Raw genomic sequence first — 17,086 nt, 5'->3', positions numbered from 1 at the left:
ACTAATGAGTGCAAGAAAATATATCTGAGAGAAGATATATTTTCTGCAAGAAAATATATTTGAGAATCAAGAGGTTGAACCTGATGTGACCAAGCAATTGAACATACACTTTTAGACTCCTGAGAGTAGAGACTCATACTTTTTGTGGTATTGCCATTTTTCTTTGTGACAAAACTAGAATATGCTTTTGGTTCTTTCCTAGAAAAGGCATTGGGGCAATTGCAGAATACGTTTGGTTCCAAGAAGCCTGAGTAGCCTCACTCCACACTAAAACCATATTACTGCTGAACTCGCTGGTGACCATTTGTGATTCTCAGCTTTTATGACCCAGTAGTAAAGGCAAGCATTGTTAGGGACATGCCTCATTGTGGAATTGGCCCAGATTGAAGAGAGGAAAACTGACTAGATCCATCAGAAAGAGATTGGATCACCTAGTGTATCTGTGCAACAGCCAGGTCCTCAACAGCAACAAAAGATTCTCCTTGGGCCCAAGTATGACATCCTTGTCTGGGAGAAGACTACCACACTCTCACAAGAAAAACCATTAACCTGTTGATTTGTTCACTAGTGCCCAACATTAATTCTTCACTCTCTCTCAATGCGTGTGCAAGAGAGGAACCTCTCATTTCTTTATTATGAACTTCAGATTGCATTTAAAAGTGAAAAAAATTTGATTTGTTGAGCGTTCTTTATATGCTGTTGATTTGTTTTCAGAGGCATATATATTTCTTATTTAGTTACTCTCTTATGTTGCCCCAATCTAATGCTTTGGGTCACTCATAGATATTAGCATTGTCAAATAATAATTTATTTATTTTTTTGCAGGGCCTGGCTAATTAGCAGTACGTTGGGGCTATTGTTATCACTGTTGGTTTGCTACTGTAGTTAATATTATTCATTATTCATTCCACTAAGCATTTAATGCCATTATGCATTAGCGTCCTTTTTTCTTTCAATCCATAATCATCTCTGTTTGCAAATAAAATATCAGACACAGCATGTTGCTTGTTTGATAGGCTTGGGCAAAACAAAACAAAACAAAAACTGCTGCTTGAACAAGCTAGGTAGAACAGCTCTTTTTTTTTTTTAGTTGGTGAGAATATTTTCAAAAAGGTGTTTAAAATTATCAGTTTAGGTGCAATTTGGGTAACAGGTAGCAGTCAGAATAAATTACGATATATGCCTATCAACTCTTATACCTTTGAAATGAAACATAAGGACACAATAGCCTTGGCCTCGGTTCCCATTTTTTTTTACATATGACCGGAATATACCATATTTTACATATTTTCTGCCAACATAATAATTATAGTCACTGTAACTGTTGAAATACAGCCAGCCTGTAATATTCCAGTTGGATATCCAGTTGCTGGCTCAGGAATTCTGGGAGTTGAAGTCCACGAGTCATAAAAGAGCCAAGGGTGACTACCCCTGATTCAGATGTTCCACTGATATCTTATAAAATGATCAGGAATATATATACTTGGCTCTAAGAGCAACATGGGGGCCTTGAGGTGGAGCTTTCGCCTCACAATCAGGAGGCTGTAAGTTCAATCCTAGGTATCAGCAGAATCACTCTCTCTCTCTCTCTCTGGGCGCAAAGAGAAATGATCTGTTGTGAACTCCGCATAGGCGTCAGGAAGGGCATGTGGCAAGTAAACATTCAAGCTCCATTCATCCTGACTCCACCCCGATGCAAGGGATTATAGGGTTGTTAAAACTCTCTCTCACACGCACGCACACACACACACACACACACACGGATCTGTAGATTTTCTGAGGAAAGAATTCTGATGGTGAAAATTGAGGTAGTTTTACACAGAGCTGGGCTGCTTTAACCAACAGGTCCCTGGCCTACTAATTTTTTCACAGTATGACACTGATGCGTTCTACTAATTTTTCCTCTAAAAAGGCCAGTTAGAGATACCTGTTTAGCATTCTAACTTAGGGCCCATAATTTTATTAATACACTAAAGTTATTACAGTATGAATAATGCATGCCCATTGATTTGGAGAATGAACAAAAAAATCCTAGGTGTCTACTAAGACCAGAAACTTTAAGTGGCCCAGAGGGGAAAACAAAATTCAGAACCACTGATCTAGATCAAAACAGGTCTTAAAATAGTGGCAAATTTACTACTGTAGCAGCCTCTGAGAATTCTTAATTGTAAGTTTGGAATATTTTATTTAAAAAACCATGTTTTTTTGCAATTAGTTACTAATTTTAAAATGTATTTATTAATTTGTTTGTCAACTAATAAATAAAAGAAAATATTATTAGACATGCCTTGATATATTCAGATTATTCCATGTATATATACATAAACAAATATAAATGATATAGCATCTATATAGCACACATAGATATAGCATTTCTAGCCTTATTTTGTTTGACTTGAACTATAACTGTATTTTGCTGGATTGTTTATTTTCCCAAATGTGTGGGCTGAAATGTGTTGAAAGTAGGTAATTAATCATAAATACTTTTACTTATTTTTATCTCCACAGAGCTTGGCGACTGAGCTACAGAATAACGTGAAAGAGATGCGAACACGAATCAGATGTACTAAAAAAATGCAAGAAGATAAAAAATGTGGTGGTAACATTTCCAAAGAATCCGTTCACCGAGCTCAGTCCTTGGCAGCATCAATCCTTAATATTTCAAAAACTGATTTAGATGAGATTCTTGATGTTGTAAATGATGAGGTAAATTATACTAATTTGTCTAAGAATTAATTTCAAATCTTTCTTTTGTGCAGAGTACCATAAATCAGTGGGTTAAGAAATATCAAATTCTTTTAGACTTGTTTTACTTTTTAATATGTAATCAATCAATTGATCTGAAGTTGTCCTTAGTTTACTTAAATAAGAATCTCATTTTCTTATTTCTTTTTATCTTGCTAGTATTGAGCTAGTATCCATTCTCAGATCTCAATTCTCCTGTTATTTTAGCCACTGAACTTTCAGAGTTCCATATGCTGCCAAAATAAGTGTTTATTGCCATCTGCCTCTTATTGATAAATTCCCTTTATAGGGATCGTTAAAAATCACTCCCCATATCTTAAGTCAGTCAGGCCTCCACTGCTATCTAAATGTGGGATATCAATGAAGCATTTTTTGATACTATTGTGAGCCCTACTGCTCACTAAATCTAATTTTGATCTCTTAAGACAGGGATAGGCAGTTCAGACTTACACAGTCTATTGAATTTTTTTGCTACAGCTTCAAGTTTCATTGACCTGGAAAAAGGTGCAAAAAACATACACTTAGAATTAAATACTTTTGAGCCCAGGAATTTGTTTTGAGTGCCAGAATAAATTAATTGACCTTACAGTCCTTCCACACAAAAATTTGCTTTCCCCTAAGTTTCTTCATTTTCAGCAGTATAATTAGGAAACTGTGTCAAAAGATTTGCTATTGTTATACAGCAATGAATTAGAAAACAAAACTCGTCTATTACAAATCATGGATCTATAAATCCTGGCTTACGTTCTGCCTACATCTGCTTTAAGCAATTTTAACTTCTATATTCCTATGCTTAAATTCCAGCTAGGTGGCAGTAACAAGCTAATCTTAGTTTGATCTTTAAAAACTAAGTGGAGTCAGGCATGGTTGGAAGGGAGATCACCAGGAAATCTTAAAGCTAGGTTAGGAAGTTGAAAAAAATGTTCTAAAAATCTGCACTGGCAACTTTTTGTATTGTTACCGAATACACTATGGATGTATCCGCAACCTCACTGCAGAAAATCGTTGTTTTTTATATGTTAAAGTGCCCAAACTCTGAACATCCTTCATTTTGCAATTAAATTAGATGGCTGCTGGTTTGTAATTGCTGACAAAATACAGAACGATTGAGCTTCATCAATTGGGGAGTTAAAATCAAGCTGAGACTATAGGACAGTTGTGAAAAAAAAACCAGTCCAGAAATTGTCAGGGAAAGAGATTTTTTCTTTTCCTGCTTTTTATCCATTTTTTAAGAATTGCTGCTATCAGATAGGGTGTTCTTCTGGTCAAGTGGTGTTAATACCAACTTCACTGTAACATAATTGACAATTTTTACAGGATTTTCTTTTACTTTTTAGGAAACAGAACAGATGAAAATGGAATATGAAAGTGACAAAGAATGGTTGGGCTATTTACAAAAACTTCTGGAAGGACAGGTACTCAACATTGACTTTTAACAATTATAACAATGGCTGTGGTTTATATAGTTCATGTTGACAGATACTTATTTAATAGACCTGTGCAAATAATTTAGTACTTGCTGTATTAGAAGTTTCACAAGGGCTTTGAAGCACCTTACACTGAACAGCTGCTTTAGGGAGTAGATCAGAGAGGCCTTCATTTAAATAACCTCCAGAGGCCTATTATTTAATGAAAGAAGCCTTATCTCCCTCTTGGTCAAAAAAAATGGCTGTGATTAATGACAGTGATGGCCCACTTGTTCAGTTTGAAAGTTGGAAGGGATAATTTTCTCCACTGTAATTAAGTTACTTGGGTGGGGGATACTCTGAATGACACCATCACTCATGTTGGACAGGTTGGTTGAAGAGATCCTGAGCTCTTGTAACAAAGAATTTAATGGCGGCCAGGCCCAAGGCATTCGAGAGTTCCTCATTCTGCTCCTTTCCCTATTGATAGGTTCTCATTTTGTTAAGAAATGGAAAATTGTCACAGGATATTGGTGTTACTGCAAATATCTTTTGAGTGATGTACTATTTTCTGATGGAAGAAGCTCCTATCTGTTTAGGAAACATTTCCAAAGATGGATGCCTGGTTGAAAATATTACAATATTTTTTATCCATTTCATCTGGCAGGTGCCACTTTTGCTAGGAACTCAGAAATCATAATAAGGCTATAGTCTCTGACATGGGTTTGCCATTTTCCAATAAAAAATGTCTGGGAAAAACATGTCCTGGCTAAGCCAACAGCATTACTCAAAAGCCATTAATTTTCTCTTCAATCACCCCTTGTTTGCGAATCAGAGGAATACTTGCCATGAGGGCGTCTTACCTTCCTTATCCAGGAAGGCAAAGGAAGTGAAGTGGAGGGGGCTGGAAAAACAGTCAGGTGCAACCCAAGATCCATTGGCTAAGCATCCCAAAGCTAGGGAAAAAGAGAATGAGTTGAAAAAAGTTTTGGATCCCTCGAAAGAATTCACATTAATATGAGAAGTGCAGGTACAAATTGGATTAATGAGTATCAAACTTGTTTAAACTAATTTGTAAATTATCTTTATTCAATTTATTAATCAAAATGCTTTTTCTTGTTTGTTTGTTTTTTCCATTTAAAAAGTACTCCAAATTCAAGTGTATTTTGTAAGCATTTTTTTTCTGATACTCTGAGAGGTTTTGAGTGAGATGGAGGGACAGGTTAGCGCTATATTTGTTTGAGCTAACTTTACAGATAGAAACTGAAACATCGAGGGATACAGGCATACATCTTGGCAAATGTATTAATTCAATTATTGAGCTCATCTGTATCCTTGGTGGAGAGAAAAGGATCCATCCTCTCATCTGTCTTTGGAAAAAGAGATTTTTTTTTATTATGTGCCTTTAAAGTTAGTAGTTGATATGGACACCTGAGGAGTTCATGAGTTTCAGTGACCTTTTACTATGGACCTGTTTCCAGTCAATTCATGTTTTCCTCACAGCCAGACAGCTGTTTATTACCATGTCTTCCCGCATTCTCTACAATATTTTCTACTGAGACCTCAAGCAGCTTGTTAGTGGGAAGTAAATATTGATTTGGCATCCTGTCAATGCAGAAAGAATGAAAAAAATTCCACCAGAGGCCCCTCAAACATTTTCCTATCGACATTTTCTGGGCAGAGTGGAAAGCTGCATAGAGGATGACAAGGCTGAGACTAGTTGAAATCCCTGAGGGGTCCACGGAGACCGCCGCTGTGACCTGTGTGATACTTTTTCTTCTCTTTCAAGTCTTTTTTTTTAATACACACACAGTCTGCTGGGAGGCACCCCTCTTGTAAGTGATCAAGGGCAGCTTATTGGCAGGTGAGAGCCTGCTTTTCTAGTTATAGCGAGGCAGCTTTTGTTTCAAGATGGCTGACAACACATAAACTGGATTTTGAAACTTCTGTCGACTGTAATGCATTTTTCATTTTCATTTTGTTAATGGGGTGGTCGACTTTGAAAGACAAGTGCTTTTAAAATATGCTCATGACAAACATCTTGATACTTAGTGCGCTGATAGCACCAATGTCGTTTCTGCTCAGGAATTATGAATAACCAGCGGTGATTAGTAGAAAACCTGTTTGTATCGGCCAGATGAGGATAGAACACGTGTTTCCTTAGTTGAAAATTTAGAGTTGAATCTTATGTTACGGCTGCTATTTATTATCAAAATATTTTTGCTAAGGAAGTGTCAATAACTTGATGGTCAACAAATTTTGTTAATGTGACTTCAACTGGAAATAACAATTGTACAATTGCATTCTAGAGTTGATTCACATGTAAACCTGATTACTCTTAATTGTGGTCAAGAGATTTGGAGCAAATACATTTGGAGCAAGTGTATCAGGAGCAAATGCTTCTCCTTACTTGGTTAGCATACAGATTGTCACAGTGCTCTAACTTTCCTCTGTATTACTACTCAGTTGTCACCAATGTTTACAGTGGCTAATGCTAAATAAGATTTGGGGTCCAAGACAGAACTTATTAGGGGTAACATTGATGCTGATGTAGTGATCTTTAATCAGAACCTTAACATTGGAAAGATGATCTACTCCAACTTCCTCAGTAGAATATCTTTGAAGGATTACTTCTCACCCTCTGTTTAGAAACCTCCAATGGAGAAATTACCACTTTGTCAGGTAATATTTTTATTTATATAGTCAGGAAGTTCCTTCTCTTTTTTACTATGATTCTACTTCCTTGAAGTTTCAATCTGTTTGTTCTGGAGCAATAGAAGAAAAATCCACATCGTCTCCTATGTGACAACTTTTCAGATATTTGAAGATTGTTTTATCTTCTCAGCCCATGTTTTTGAAAGCTAAAGCCTTTAGCTGTGAATCTCCCATAGGGGTTGGTTTCCAGATTTTCACCATCTTGATAGCTGTCCTTTGAACTTGCTCTAATATGGCATGGTCATTTTTGAATTGTGGTGCCTGGAACCGGTCACAGTATTCCAAGTGGAATCTGACTAACTCAGAGTAAAGCAGAGAATTATTTCTTGTGATCTGGTTTCCATGCTTTGTAAATGACATAAGAAAGAAAAGGGATACGTAGGAGGATGCTCTCATTTTATTTGCTCTGCCTTTTAGCCAAGGTTCTTAATTATCCAGAATTACATTTGCACCAGTACTTGAGCATGAGGCATCTGGATTTGTTCAGATATAAGGGGCACTCTCCATCATATTATTTTGAACTTCTCACCATAGCAAAAACATTTAGATTGTCAAACATTTAGATTGTCAAACTTAATTCACTAGAGCGTTAAGTTTTTGATTGTATTTGATTTTATTTCGCATAAACACAAATGCGAATTTTGGAGTTTAAGCCTAACTTTGTTTGGCTTTTAATGTTTGCAAGTACTGTAAATACTGTTCACATTTTATTTTATTTTACAGCCCTTAAATCGCCCTTATCATGGCTTGCCATAGGAAGATAAAAACCGTTCAGTTCTGTACATAAAGAAAAGTATTTCCTAAGAAACAGCTCTGAATAAGAATAAAATGGCAGGAGGAGGAATCTGAGGGAGATGGATTTTTTTTATATTTATGAAAATAAAGGTGACATGATGTGTTGAGAGGCTTTACAGTATGCATCAGCCCATTTTTCTGGAGAGCCAGAATCGTTTTACGTTCTTGGCAAGTGCTGTCTGGGAAGGGACTTCTTGCTTTCTCTGTGGGGACTACACACTAGCTAAGAAGCTGAAAAAATCAGAGCTTCTCTTTATGATTTAAAATAACCTATTCAAAACATTTACACGTTTACATCAGCTTTGTGATATGCTGGGCTTCCTCTCTGTTCCCCCACCACCATTTCTTTTTTTTTTTTCCCCTTACAAAATGCCTTGCAGCAAAGTACATGAGATCACTTAATTCTGAAGTTTGATATAGTGTCTTCTTGTGACATCAAGCCTGGCCTCTGGAACATAATTGCCCAACAGTATTGATTTAATTGCCTAGGTTTATTTGTGGACTCCTAATTATTGACTGGAGGTAAATTTAATGGAGAAACCTTTATGAACACAGGGAAACTGCTGCTGTGGCTGTTGTACATAAATGAACAGCATCACATCCCTTTAGATCATTTTTCAAGCTAATTTTATTCCACTGTGACAGTATGATAACATTTAAAATGTCATAGACATTTTATTTTTATTGCTGACATGCACCGTTTTAGTGCTACATTAGAATTTGGGAGGGAGAGGTTTCATGTGAACACTAGTTGTTCTTTATTGTCATTTAAAGATTCCCCAGGAGGATAATAATAAATCAAGCCACACCTCAGGTGTACATTCCCTTTCCACTTGAATTTTCTATACTGTTGATACTGAGGGGGATTAAACTCACCCCCTATTGCAGTTGGTAATAATAATATGTTGGGGAGCAAATATATCTGATAACTGCTGAACAGATATACTAATATCGATATATATGTTTGTGTGGTTTTTATCTTGCTGTTCAGACATACCGAAAAGAGATTTCCAGAACAAGTCATAAAGATGAATAACAAGGTTCTCAGGAGTATTATCTTAAAGAGAAAAAGGATTTGGAGTGAGGAGGAAGGGAGTAAAAGAGTTTCATCTAATAATTACGGTATAGGTGGTATAGGTACAGTCTGGCAGGGAATATGTAAAACATGCTGTCTTGAGAATAGGGTAAACAGTCAAGGTCCATCAACCACCCGGTCTTCCATAAAAGGGATCTGGTGACACAGCATCTTAACCAGAAAGTTGGAATCAAAAAATGTTTGTCCCTATTTGTTGCAGTCAGTTTTGCATAACTTAAGGGTGGGAATTGAAGCAGATGGCCTCTGAGAAACAAACAACTACCACACCATTTTTAAAAAATCCCATCACAATAATAAAAAACGGGATCAGGCTGGTTTCTTTCTTGTTGTGAAGTTCTTTCTAGGAACATGGGCCTTCCAGACAAAGTGGAGGCGCCCTGAGTGTGCTATCCTGCTTTTGTTTGGAACTGAATGTTCTGTCTGGATAAGTGATTATTACATATAACTAGACCTTTCAGTTACGTTACAGAGCAATCGTATCATACATTACCCATGAATAAAATGTAATATAGCTGGACCATGAATGCTGCAGCAAAATGGTTACCATATTTAAATTTGCTCGCAGTGACCAAAGAGGATAAAGGCACATAAATAGAAAAAAGAGTAAGGCAGTGGCAGCTATTGCCATCTGGGACTGTGTGACAGTATTCATGTACTTTTCAAGAAAAACCAAATCAATGGCCTAATGTGAAAGGAAGCAAACAATTCTAAATGAAAGAAACACAACTATAAAACTGGAAGATCTGTGCTATGACACACAGCCTTAGAAATTTATAGGCAACAAAATACTGTACATATATATTTATTTTACTAAGCTAGTTATCCTTACCAACTAAACACATCTCCTTACTTAATTGTTTTTTTTATGTACCATACCTTTATAAATAAATTGAGTGAAACTCTATGTTGAGGTTTCACTCATGGATGAGGTTTGGGAGAAAACCCACCCTACACTCTTTTTGTAATGTTTCAATCCTATTTTATACCTAAATTACTAATATTTGTGGGTCTTTCTTGACTATTTCACATTGGCCACATAATACCTCCCAATAATGTCGATCCTATTTAAAAGGCTTTGGCTGTGAAATTCTTTTATGGTTAAAATAATTGCTGGGTTTTGCTAATTACTGCAGCTAGACAGAGGTGCAGATCAGCCATCTTAAGAATTGTCCCTTAGTTTAACCCTGTACTAGAATCCCCTTTCAGCTGCTACCCATACAATTGGAAGATTGTTGCGTACTTTTTCTATTGCCTCCTTAAGGCCAGGTCCAATTAGTAGAAACATGGCGGACAGAGATTTTCACAATTCTCTGGGTAGAGCTTATTGTTAGCCCTTGGCTTGATTTCTATTTGCATCTCACTCTAGCTGCCAGGAGAGATTTAATAATCTCCTAGTGGACTTTGCTGTCACTGAAAACATTTGCTAGCGAAACATTAGTAGCTGCCTTTCTGATGTCTGTGTCTTTTCTCAAGAGGTCTTGCTCTTGTGAACTCCAGAGAGGAAAGCTTCCAGCATCCTTACATTAAAGGAAGTGTAAAGCCACCATGATAGGTAGATCATGAAGGATCTATTACATAATGCAAGCACCATTAACTTCAAAGCTGTCACAGACTTGAGTAAAACTGTTTTTCATGGCTTTGGGCTTGTAATGTACTGTAATGTAATCTGATCTCTCTACATCGCTATGGCTGATGAAAAGGGATTATACATCATGACACAAAAAATTAGCTGAATAAACAGGACGTAAGTGTAAAGCAGAGAGCAGTGACAAATTGCTCACCAAGTAAATACACATATGGCCGTACCAGAGGGTAGGAAAGGGATATTTACTGACTTTTAGATTTTTAATTCAAACGGAAAACTCTGAAGACTAATCTTTGATGGACTTAAAACAACTTGTCATCGGTCAAATTAATCTGTCAGATATCTTGATATCTGGTCAAGCTGCAAGGCAAGGGGGAGCAAAATACAAGAACCAGAGAGAGAGGCCTTTTTCTTCCTGCTCTGTTCCCTCTTCTCTGTGTTTCAAGAAAGTATTGGAAAGTGCAGTTCCTTCTGCAGTTCCTGTCGTGAACGATCTCAGATTTCCAAATACAGAACAACCAGCAGCCCTCCTTCTCTGAAGAAAATCTGCACCAGGCATTATCCTCTTCATTGAAAACTTGCCCCTTCCTTTTATTCCCTGACTTAGCATCTTATTAAAGTAAGACTGAAACCGTGCATGCCTTTCTTCTGCCCCTTATTTGTGTATCTCGTTATATTTTTCTTTCCTAACATGAGAATTCCCTGTATTGTTTTCTTGAACAGCCTTTAATACAGTTTTTAAAATGAATAACCACTTGATCCTCAATAGTTGTCAAACTGTCACTTCATTCAGACAGCTGCCTTATAAGCCAACTCTTTGGTTTGGCATCTGGCCCTTGGTCTTCCGATTCTGTCCAGCTTTTCCCTCCCCCTTCCCATCAGTTTCATGGCGCAAGTCGTTTAATGGTAAGCCTGCAGGCAAATTTATTTTTATGGGTATTATTTAAAATTTAAAATATTTAACATTTATTTAAAACCTGAAACATATAGCTGTATAAATAGGTGCGTAATTGTTACATCTCGGTGCATGTTCAAAATCATAGCCTTATATCATTTCACCATGCAATTAGTTTTTGCTTACATTCAAATCAGAATATAGCACTTAACACGTCATTTGCTTTCGTGGAAACTAGGGTTTCATGTGAATTGTGCATTCCACAGAACTACAGCTTACAAAGAGCTCTCAAATATTTAAGCTGATAAAATGTTATTGCTTAGTTAAAATATTTCATTTGATAGCGTAATATTTAAACAGATGAAATGTACCTACTGCAGATTTCAATAGTTTAAGGAACAATGGTATTTTTTTAAATTCAGATTCCAATAATGATACCAATAAAGATATAAAACATGCTTTGTGCTTGAAAGAAAATACCTATGTTCTGGGAGTTTTCTCTGAGTTCTGGGGGAAAAAAACAGTTTCAGTAGCATTATTTTTGAATCTGGAGTCCTGTGTTTGATTTGCTGTTTTAAAAAATGTGTTTGGATCTGGGTTTTTGTTTTGCAGAGCAATAATAATATGATAGGAATCATGCTGGTGGAGAAAATAAGGAGAGGGAGTAGCAATTGTTAAGAATATGCTCAAAGACAGATGATGTTCTTAAGTCCAGATTTTATAGGATGCCTCTGTATCCAGAGTTACTTTAAATAGCCAGTCCCAAAATTAGAACAAATGGAGATTGCTTTTGCTTCACCGTATACCTGCTAACTTTTGTTGCTGCTATTGTTATTGTTGTTGTGAGGAAGTTAGGATTTCCCGGATTGGATTGCGTATATTGTTCTTTTTTCTGTTATGCTTTATTTTGCAGGTGGATAGCTATCGCATGAGTTGCCCGTGTGTTTCTACTAGCGCTGTTGAGTTTCAGATTATAAAATGTGAAGATTGTGTTGTTGTTTTTGTTTGTTGAACTTTGACTTGTGATTGGGCGTGGTTTTGTTGTCGTTGATCTTTCAGGTTGCATGCTAAGTGCAAAGAGAATGTTTCTTTAGTGGTTGGTTGAGTTTTGCTGTCAAGTACATAAATATGAACTATCGTCCTGTTATTGCTTTTTCCTGGCCTTCCATCTGTACAGCCGGGCTGACAAAAAATTTGTCATCAAATTGTTGCTTCTACTGTTTTATATTAGGATTTAAAAGGAGAGGGTGTAGTTAAAAAGGCCTATCACCCTGCATATATTTATGCATTTAGTGTGCAAAAAAAAAAAAGAGAGAACAAAAAAATGTTCAAGCTCCCATGATTTCATGTTGCAGAATGCAAGTTTGGTTCAACTTGGAACACTCCCAATGAGTGTTGAAAAGGAGAACATTTGAACAACGAACTTTAGTTTGTCTGGGTAGATTTTCCCAATTTGATATGCTTGAGACGGATTCCAATTTAAACAATCCTCAGCCACTACAGCCAAAGATATTCAGTGGGCACCATGTTCAGAAGAAAGAAGAAAAATGGCAATATATTACTCGACTATTAATAAAAATGTGACAGGCTTCACTGGAAGATGAAGACTGGAAGGTTGCCATGCAAAATGTATGTCTATAAAGTGAACTATATAAGAACAGAAACTGATAAATGTATAAGATGTCTGCAACATTTCAAATGCCTGTTCTCCTTGATTGCACTGAATGATTAAGATAGAAACGGCTCTTTAAAAATCATTTTACAGTGACAAAGCAGCCTTAGAAGGTGATGAACAGCAAGCAAAGTATAGAATGATCACAAGCCCAAGACAGTGGTGGAATAATACATTCATCTAAGAGAAAACACTAAAAATAATAGATTTATCAAAATAAATGGAGACCTACATAGCGCAAAACAAGTTGGAGAGATTTCAGAAAACAGAGCCTGAAGGAGGAATAGAGAATGGGGAGTGAATGCAGAAGAACATTTTGCATTGTAAATAAATAAGAGTGTTTTAAATAAATAAGAATTTTTTTTTAAAAACAACAACCCTGACCTTATAATACTGCTTTATTTATGTTTGGATATGAAAACTATACAGGGTAAAAATAGTTTTTTTTCTTGCACTGCTGAAGTTAGCTGTGCTTGAATATTATAGAGTTGATCAAAATCAGAAACCATTCCTAAACCCAAGGCTTTTTTTTTCTCCAATTTAACAGAAGACACCTACAGAGATTTAAATTCCATCAAATTGATTTTGTTAGGATGGAAAACCCAACTCTGGGGCTTCACTGGTACATTTTTAATTTGGCAAGTCGTTACAAAATAACTCCCTGGAAGTAAAAAGAATCACAAAGCAGAAGTTAAATGTTGGTTTTAAAAAAACAGAAATATATTTGCATGATTTTGACACAGAACACCGCTCCCCCAACTCAACAGCTTTTATATTAAAGTTTACAGCAGTGCTATAGAAAACACAAAGGAAAAAAAAATCAAATTAACACAGAAATACAAATTTCCCTACATATCTCTGTTTTCTTATATGGAATGCCAGGAAAACACTACGACAGTGGTTCTCAACCTTTTTAATGCTGCGACCCCAACCGGTCGTAAGTTGAGGACTAAACCGGTCGTAAGTCGAGGACTAAACCAGTCGTAAGTCGAGGACTAAACCGGTCGTACGTTGAGGACTACCCAACCGGTCGTAAGTCGAGGACTTTCCCTGCCCGGGAGCGCCGCGCATGCATGGTTCCGCCCCCTGCGCCGGCCGAGGCGTAACTGGCAAGCGGCAGAGACGGAGCAGGCCGACCACCAGCTGGCCCAGCCCAAGGCAGGTAAGGCACCCGCCGGAAAAGGAAAAAAATGGCGGACAAAAAAAATGGCAGACAGCCTTGCTTGGCGACCCCCGTGAAATGGTCAATCGACCCCAAATGGGGTCCCAACCCACAGGTTGAGAACCACTGCACTACGACATTACAGAGTGTAAATACAGACCCAACGTGCCTTGTGGCTTCATTGTGATTTTGTCAAGATGACAGCAAATGATGCAATCAGGAAAAGCCAACATGGCTACCATTTGCCCTCAGCAGGAGTCAGACATCTCTCATTCAGACGCCTTTTCTGGACTTACTAGCTTATTAGCAAAGGTAGCTTGTTAGCAAAACTGATACTGGGATGGCAGTATCAGCAAAGGGCCCTGTGCAGTCTCCCGTCTCCTTGCATATCTCAAGTTACTTGTTTACTCTAAGTTCCTGTTATACCAAAGGTCTTGCATTTCTCTCAGCCCAACCAATTTTTTCAACTGATTGATTTTCCATTATTGCTTAATGTGCAAGCTAAGCGGCTTCTTGTTACCTCTGCACACAACATTTGAGATTTCCATACCACAACCTGCGGGAAAAGAAATGTGTTTTTTTCCTCTCCTTTTGTCTGCTTATGGTTACAGTTTTATATTCTCACAAACGTAGGTCAGGGACCATTTGGGAAATTGCCTGTCGGTTTTCTGCCATTACAGCAATTGCTGGGCCGACGTGGTACAAATTTAGAGGACCTGTTTGCGGACTGTTCATAGAGGGATCCGTGAGGTGAAGATTAGTCAGTTGTCCCATAGTTAAATCTTTACTTCTGCCACAAACCCTTCATGAATCGTATTTTTCTCTAACTTGAACATGAATTTCAAATAAAATAAAGCCAGGGTGGAGATGTGGCGGCTTGGAAAAAAAAAACATACCTCCCTCCCTTACAATATTTCTATCTCTGGTTTGGGAGCGATCTTGTCATATGTCTTCTTCCATTTTCGTCACTACTAAAAAAGTGGGGAGGGGGGAGCTTTGATTAGAATACTCTAATTGTGCCTTGCTCTCGGAAGTTATTTTCTGCCTTGAGTCACAAGTTTCACTGGATGCCTCTGAAAGCCCTTTGCACACACACCCCCAGCGCTTGGAACTGTATTGATAGCTCTGTCTCTGCCCCTCCTGAGAGCAGTCAGCCTGTAGTGCTGCCTCTACTTATAAGTGCCCTAGAGATTGCTGTAACTTCATATTGATCAGCTGATTGAAGATAAATGACAGAGCTGCTGGTCTTGCAGATTACATCATTAACATGGTCAGTAAACCATGAATTGTTCAATAAGGCGTTTATCTTTTTTCATTTTATTCTGCTCTTTTATCATTTTTATGATAACGAACAGTTACACACACTAATCAGAGGGATCCATTTTAGGGAAGCACTGTCCTGGGCACGAGTACCATTGTCAGGACTAAGTGAAATCTAATGGCTTCAAGATACTTAGTAAATGTTTTTTAGCTGAAAAAAATATATATATAGGCTTTACTGATCATTTTTCTTACTCTGTTTCCCTTCCAGTTTCCTTTTGCTTCGTATTTAATGGAAGCAGTGCTGGAAAAACTAAATGAACAAAAGAAGCTGGCAGAAGAATACAGTTCTCTGATGAAACGAGCAGCCTAGGAGGAGCTAATAAACTGACTTTTTTTAAAAAAGAGGGTTTTCTTTGGCCCTGGGATTCTGTTCCTGGGACTGGTGCACAAAAATAGATGATCTGTCATATTCAACAGCATCTGGGTTTGCTTCACTTATGTAGACCAATTCAGAGAATCAAAATAGATTCACAAGTGTGTGATAGATACAGAACAAAATAAACTGGCAAGTTCATCTGATAAAATACAAAACTACTCTTAGTAGGATTTTTTTAAACTGTTCTTTGTGCATTGTATACCCATTCATAAATATAGGTTTGTAATTATCAGTATAAACATTCTGACATCATTAATTTTAATCTGGTATCATTTTTAAAACCCTGATCATCAGTAATCGTTAATTTATTTTGGATTCAAAACGTATTTTTTACTAAAAAGAAAAGTGTGATGTTAATATCAGCAATGATAGTTGGAGAAATATTAAGATCTGTTCAACAGATATGGGCTATGAAGTATTTAATTGTATTTTAGAAACATATTCTCCAAATAACTTATTTTGAGGTCATCTTTATGTATACCTATAAAATAATAGTATATGCTCTTAGGAACACATTACAGGTAGTCCTTGACTTACGGCCACAATTGAGCCTAAAATTTCCATTGTTAAACAAGGCAGTTGTTAAGTGAGTTTTGCCCCAGTTTATGACCTTGTTTGCCACTGTTGTTAAATGAACCATTGCATTTGTTAAGTGGGTCGTGTAGTTGTTTAGCGAATCTGGATTTCCGTGCATTGCTTGTTGAAAGCTGGTTGAGAAGGTTACGGATGGTAATCACATAACTCTGGGACCATCATAAATACATGCCAGTTGCCAAGTGCCTGAATTTTGATCATGTGACAATGGGGAAGCTGCAATGGTCGTAAGTGTGAAAACTGGTCATAATTCACTTCTTTCAGTGCTATTGTAACTTCGAACAGTTATTAAATGAATGATTGTAAGTTGAGGACTACCTATATTATTTTCTGTTGCTTTTGTTCACTCCCCTCCTCTACCTTTACTTTAGGAAAAGAAATAAAAGATGACAATAAAAACTTGCCTAGAGTAGGCATGAAAGATTTCAGGATTAAGAGATATGCCGAAAGGTAGATGTTGCCAACTCCAACTGAAACCAGTTTGAGAGATTCTCTTCTACCCAATAAATATGTCCAACTGACACACTTCAACATTTGGACAAGTACACACACACACACACACACACACACACATCTTCCAAAACTATTCGTATTTCCACAAATTGTGGGGTGATAATGTTAATAATTACTGATTCAAAGCAATTATGTATTTATAAAAATAATTGACCCTTGTATACCAAGTAATCTTGCTCACACTCAAAAATTATTCTCTCTCCTAGAAA

General features: G+C 37.0%; 1 protein-coding gene across 1 annotated transcript in view; it reads left to right on the top strand.

Moving 5' to 3' along the window:
* Positions 1-15,913, top strand: part of CNTLN (centlein) — a gene marked incomplete at its 5' end in the record, with an annotated part of 158,722 nt that extends 142,809 nt beyond the window's left edge. The window contains 3 exons of the mRNA XM_015822430.1: positions 2,509-2,706; positions 4,083-4,160; positions 15,603-15,913. Coding sequence (XP_015677916.1) covers positions 2,509-2,706; positions 4,083-4,160; positions 15,603-15,704 — 378 coding nt within the window. The remainder of the gene's footprint in view (positions 1-2,508; positions 2,707-4,082; positions 4,161-15,602) is intronic.
* Between the last annotated feature and the right edge of the window lie 1,173 nt (positions 15,914-17,086).

The sequence above is a fragment of the Protobothrops mucrosquamatus genome, unplaced genomic scaffold (genome assembly GCF_001527695.2).
Source record: "Protobothrops mucrosquamatus isolate PMUCROS unplaced genomic scaffold, P.Mucros_1.0 scaffold1565, whole genome shotgun sequence".
In the NCBI taxonomy this organism is placed as follows: Eukaryota; Metazoa; Chordata; class Lepidosauria; order Squamata; family Viperidae; genus Protobothrops; species Protobothrops mucrosquamatus.
This window is presented reverse-complemented; position numbering and strand designations above follow the sequence as displayed.